The 6,437-nt window shown below is 41.0% G+C and overlaps 1 protein-coding gene across 1 annotated transcript; it reads left to right on the forward strand.

Annotated features, from left to right (window-relative positions):
* The first annotated feature begins 590 nt into the window (after positions 1-590).
* dmrt2a (doublesex and mab-3 related transcription factor 2a) lies at positions 591-5,219 on the forward strand. The gene is made up of 4 exons (XM_010781642.1): positions 591-723; positions 1,482-1,886; positions 3,418-3,520; positions 3,929-5,219. Exons 2-4 carry the CDS (start codon positions 1,533-1,535, stop codon positions 5,014-5,016), a joined length of 1,545 nt encoding a protein of 514 aa, XP_010779944.1. The 5' UTR covers positions 591-723; positions 1,482-1,532; the 3' UTR covers positions 5,017-5,219.
* Positions 5,220-6,437: the final 1,218 nt, after the last annotated feature.

Here is a 6,437-nt window from a genome sequence, read left to right on the forward strand (position 1 = left end):
TTTTATTAAGTGCGACTGAACATGAATACATAAATACATATATTTTATTGAAGTGAAATACACGAAGAACTGGTAATAAAAGGGCACCGTAATTCTGTTTTCCCATCAAGTTAAAAACATGGCCTAATGTACCTATTTTTAGGGTAAATCAGCCAGCAGTGAAATTTTGTCCATTAATTATTTTAACATTATTGAACGCATGCTCAATTTGATGTTAAATGTTTCTATACATGCTGTTGATTAATAATTTTTGACTATAGCCATGTGGTGGTTACTTTATCTAGCAAATTAGAATAAAGCTAATGGTATACTTGATCAACACAAACTATAAATAAGTAACAAATCAGTGTCCTCCCCCGCAGTAAACTGAAAAAGTACACTTCCATTGTGATCTTCTCATCTATAAAAGAAAAGACAAAGAAACTATTGAGCGCATGCAGGGAATAACTGCTCGTAATCCTATTGGTGGGTTCGCGCTCGGAAGCAGCCAATCAGAGGCCAAAAAAGGCAGACTGAAGCGCTTCATAGGAGTGGCGCTATGAGTGTGTGCTTCAGAGGAAATTTGGATCTGTTCGGAGTACACACTCATACAACTACTCAATTAGCAGCTCATTACAAGCCTGTTGTGGAGTCGCGAGTGTGTGTGATTCATCACGTCGCTGCTTAACGACGTCATACAAAGAAGAAAACCCCGGGACAAGATCGCTGAATCAACTTGATCAGGTAAACTAGACACCTTTCTTGTCTTTTTATGCACCATTACAAAATAACATAACTCTAAAATGGCCAATTAAATGCAGGGACTTGACCATATTAATGCCAACCACTTAGACCCATGCATAGACTGCGTGTTTGGACACCGAGAGGAGCGATGACCGAAGTGTGGTTTGAGTCAGATTATTAATGGTCTGATAGCCTACATTTTAATGTTAGTCTCTTGCTGTGACTTGTTTTTCGCTAAAAGTTATTCAAATATGCTCACCGTTTTCTTAGATTTGTGAAGAAAATCAATGTTTATTATGGTTTAATATCTGCAGTATAATCTTAGCCTGAATCGCAGTAATCGTACTACTGTTATTTGTGCCTATCGACAGCATAACGTTAAAGGTTTCGTGTGTTCACTTTTTCGTTTCTTATTTCTATTTATGCTACGTTTGTACAAATTAAGAAGTCAAACACTAGGCTATTGTTTTTCTAATCTTATAGTTTTCTTTTGAGATAACATAAGACATTTATAGCTCAGATGTAAAGTAACACTACAAATGACAAAACAATTGAAATCTAAAGATTTAAAAGTTAGTTTAAACCATCATTAAAATAATGCAAGTTTGAGATGAATGTATAGGCCTAATGATATCGGTTATTATAGAGACATGGGAGTGTCCTCACATAATGATGTTGAGTGAATTTTACTCAAGTGCCATTTCAACAGCCGTAATAATATAGCCTACAGTCTGATAATATTTAATATTTCTCTCCAGACATAAACTGGCTGTAGGCCTACACACAGCCGACGGAGGACTCGGGCAGTCATGTCAGACAACGCCGGTTGCGAGTTTGAAATCGACGTAGAGAGCCTGGAGACAGAGAGCGACGACCAGGCAGACTCCTGCAGCCGCCCCGGGTCGGCGCCGCTCGGAGAGGACGAAGCAGAGGGCGGGAAGGGCGACGACAAGCTGGCCCCCAGCGGCATGGGGGAACAGAGGAGGCTCAGCCGGACGCCGAAGTGCGCCCGCTGCCGAAACCATGGCGTGGTGTCCTGCCTGAAGGGACACAAGCGCTTCTGCCGCTGGAGGGACTGCCAATGCGCCAACTGCCTGCTGGTGGTGGAGAGGCAGCGGGTGATGGCGGCGCAGGTGGCCCTGAGGAGGCAGCAAGCAACGGAGGTAGGCCCGGAGAGTGTGAGAGTGTATGGATATGTGTCGCACGGAGGAATGTGGTTCTTTAAAATTATGCAGAAACCTTGAAGTCTGTTGCCTCCGTTAACGTGTATAATCAGCAAAAGCAAAGTCTTAAATTCGACCCACATTAAAATTAATTTCCCTTTATTTCACCTCCGTCAATACTGCTTTCCTGAAAGTACAGGCCTTGAATTATGCCAATAACAAACAGGATTAACAATACAACAAAACGTCTAAAAAGACTAATTGACTACTTTAGTTTACGTCATAAGGAGCCTTTAAGTTTATTCACCAAGACCTCTCTTTCCTTTTTTAAATCAGCAACCATTTTTAAATCACGATCTTACAAGTCATGGTCAATTACTCCCTTTTTAATTATTGTTATTTATCCACAAGTTATCTATGCGTTTATGTTAAGACAGTTTGGTTGTCCCTCTGATTAGCCTATGTATAGGCTAATGTATACCTTACATGTGACTTAATTATTAAACGTTAATAACAATTAGCCTAGGTAATTCGCTTAAAGTTATCTTCTTACTGGATATTACTTTATTGGTCTTCCTATTCCAATCAAACGTATATTTTATTTCCTTTTCTATTTATTTGATCTGCAGTGCCACCATTAATAATCATAACAGTGTTGAAAAAACAGGCCTTTCTGGTTTTTCAACAGAAGCCTTATTGTTCAGTGTTAAATGTCTTAATTTACAGTAATACAACAGCAATTCATGGCTGACATGTTTTCCTCTCTTTGTTCAGCCACTCCAACGTCACCAACAGCCTCTTAAAAATAATACTGTTTTGTTTTCCACCCAAACTTGAACTTTCAATTTTGGAAGCAGATTTAGGTTTAGTTTTGGTATTTAACTTTGGGGGTGTAGTGCAACAGATTTATGGTTAAGGGTTCAGCTGTGAATGTAGTTCTTTAGTGTTCTACCATTTCTTTTTGGCTGACCGAATGAACAAGAGTGTCAATCAGTGGTTCTCAAAATGGCTTCTCAGGAGGGCTTCTTACTGTTATGTTGTCCCAGCAAATGATATAGCTGAATGTCTCACTATCCCGCTATTTATTATACATTTCAGTTTTTACTTGTAAAAAAACCACATATCTTCCTTAATGATCTCCTAAAAGCAACATCTGCTATACCTGCCAGTTAAATTCAGATATTTGAGAATGTCTGCCGTGAAGTAATGAACCACATAATGATTTTAAAAATATTGCAATCACGTTAGGTAAAACAACTGTCAAACCTGTCTGTGATTTATCTTATTTCTCATTGACATTTTAATAATATTTAACATTAACGTTGTGGGTTGGCCTATTCCTCATGTTCAATTGTTACACACAGTGATCCTGCTTTTATATCACACATTTATTTCAGAAAGAAATACAAGAAAACAGTAACATGACCCATATTTGGACATGGACTTACTGTGACAAATCAGGCCTTTTTAAAGGATCAAGGAAAACATCCTGACAGCAGGTCTTTAATGTTTTGTTTTCTCTATTTATCAGGATAAGAAAGGAATATCTGGGAAACACATTCCAGCAGAGAGGAGGACGATATATCAGCGACACATTCGACCGTCCACCATGCTCGCCAAAAGCATCCTCGAAGGTAAATAAGGCAACAAATCTGACAAATAGAATCATGTTATAGATCTTCCTGATCCTTTTTTATGTTTCTCTTGGCTCATCCTCTGTCCCTGTTTCCCTGATAAAACCTCAGTTTATCCTGTGGCTTGTCTTTGGATTTTTTCTTTTCCACAAACAACTCCGAAAGAGTGATATGGACTTGTTAACATGCAAGCAGAGACTTCATAATGTTTTTCCACTTGAGTTCACTCAAGTCATCTCCAGCACTGCTACAACATGCAAATAGGATTTCATTATTGATTTATATTTTCTTCAAACCAGATTGAAATATTTTTTTTTGCATTTTTGGCAGTGTGAACATTCCTGCATGCATCTGCTTTAATCCAACAAATCACATGCTTGAATTAAATGTGAGTTATTTTCATGGCAGGATACCGTCCGGTGCAGTGTGATCCATACATGCCAGCCGGCCCGTCCCTCCCCCCGCCGCTGAGCGATCGCATGAGGAAGAGGAGGGCCTTCGCCGACAAGGAGCTGGAATCCATCATGCTGGAGCGGGAGTACAAAGAGCGAGAGTTGCTGGAGAACAGCCAGGCAGCCTCGCTCATCTTCCCTAACAGCATGGCCCACCACACCGCAGAGTACAACTACAAGACAGCTTACTCGCCCGCAGGTCAGGTTGAACCCCAGCCCAAAGAGCTGTGCAACTTCCTGGGCCCTAACTGCCTGGATCTGTCCATGCAGTACCCCGCCGGCTCCGCCAACGTGGAGCTCATCGCCTCCAACGTCAGCGTAGCCACCACCTATCGCCACTACCCGCTGCAGCCCTCGCGAGGGGGCTTCATGATGTGGCCCCGTGGTGCAGCCAACCTGGGCGATGCCCTGCTCTACCAGCAGTGCCTCTTCAATGCCACGGCGGTGCAGAACATGAAGCCAGGTGCAATGTGGGAGCCCAAGGTTATGCCTGACGAGAGCCATCCGTCAGAGCAGGAGGCTGCGGCTGCTCTCGCCGCTAAAGTGGAAGGATCCCGAGCAGCTGCGGCGCAGGACTCAGCAGACCCTCAACGGGCTGATCCCAAAGCCCCCGGTGTCACGCAGAGGGAGTGCTCAGCCTTCTCTCCACCCAATAGGAGCTTCGGACAGTCCTTCCCCAACAACTCTCATTCCCAAAACTCCAGCCAAGTCCTGAACAAGCTGAGCAAGGACAACGCTAAGCTTTCTGTGAAACTCAACTCCTTTCACTCGCTCATCCAGCACTCGCTGAGTGAGAAAAGCGGCGGCGGTGCCGGGCTGGAGCTCAGGGCTCCATACTGCAAAGAGCTCTTAGAGGAGGCCGCCCGAAAATTCAGGGAGGGCTCCGCCAAAGACATTCAGGCTGTGAAAATCAGCAACAGGTACGCTAAAGACTTTCTGTCCAAGCCTGTGGGGACCAAGATGGCATCCAGTGAGTCTTTGTCCTTCTCTGTGGAGGCCATACTGAAGAGACCCGCGCCTGCCATGAGTCGAGCATTCCATTAATTTCCCCTTTTCTTGCACTATAATGGTCAGGTTTGTCTCAGCTAGAGGGTCAAACTAAATCCTGAACCCCGGCACTGCATTAGAAACTAGACCAGCTAGAACATTGTTTTCCCTAATGTAATATTTATGTACAGTATATTATATTTTACATGTGCATGTTTTAATAACTTTATTATGTAGAGTATTTAAACATTATCCCAACGTTTTCCCCATGTCAATAAACTTTGAAAGATTGAACTCTTCCCATTAAAAGTCTTGTATTTCATTCTATGCTATGGGTTGTGACATATTTAACTGTGAACAGGTTTTTGTTTCGGTCAGAAGTTAGTCTACACCCACTGTTAAATCACTGCCGTTTTTATTCACCTTACCCCAACCCACCAAACGGCAGGTATTAATACAAAAATGTAATTGATCAAAATCAATGTTTTACCATTTATCCATAAAATAAATTAATAAACTTATTTCTCTTTTGTAATTTAGAGTTTCTCTGGCAGGAAATAGGGCAATAAGGCAGCCAAACCTTTTTACAATTGATTTTAAAATAATAAATGTTTACATATTTTTTGTAAGATTTACAAAATAAGTCACATTCACATGTGTGTTGTTGGAGAAGTGTTATTATTATAGGTATTACCAAACTATTATAAGCAAACAAATGATAGGTAATTTGTTTGCTGTCGTTGGATTTAGATTGATACTGGTGATCATTAAAAAATCTAATAAAATAAAAATAAATGAATATCTTTGTTGACAAAAATGTAATTTGACATTACACATTTATTGTCGACTGAATTCTCCAGAAGTGAGGGGCTCATTTAACATTTCGGGGCTTATTTTACTGAAACCCTTATGTTTAAACCTGACATATTTTCTATGAAATCTAGAGGATTTATTTTATAAACATCAACAAAAAGAGCATCAGAGTTATGTTTTAAACAAATTGACTTGGATTTAATTTCAGTATCCTTCACTAATCCTCGGTTCCCATTATAGGATTATTGCCCGACTATTTTCATGATATTGAATATTTGCATAAAACACAGGTCACACAATCCAAACACACATGAAGCGTGGATGTGGACTAACATGATATCAGCCCATAAATCTGTTCAAGATGCATTTCTCCACTCATTCCTTTACACTTACGACTCTCAATGTGTGTGTGTGTGTGTGTGTGTGTGTGTGTGTGTGTGTGTGTGTGTGTGGGTGTGTGGGGGGGTGTGTGTGTGTGTGTGTGTGTGTGTGTGTGTGTGTGTGTGTGTGTGTGGGTGTGTGTGTGGGTGTGTGTGTGTTTGCTGAAAGACAGCTTCGAACATGGGTTTCACATGAGCTGCAGAACACTGATGCGTTAGATAATGAACAAGACGAAAGAGTTTTATTTTTTTTCAAACTCATTAATCTTTTATTTCTGGCAACAA

Source organism: Notothenia coriiceps, unplaced genomic scaffold (genome assembly GCF_000735185.1).
Source record: "Notothenia coriiceps isolate Sejong01 unplaced genomic scaffold, NC01 NC01_scaffold00023512, whole genome shotgun sequence".
NCBI lineage: Eukaryota > Metazoa > Chordata > Actinopteri > Perciformes > Nototheniidae > Notothenia > Notothenia coriiceps.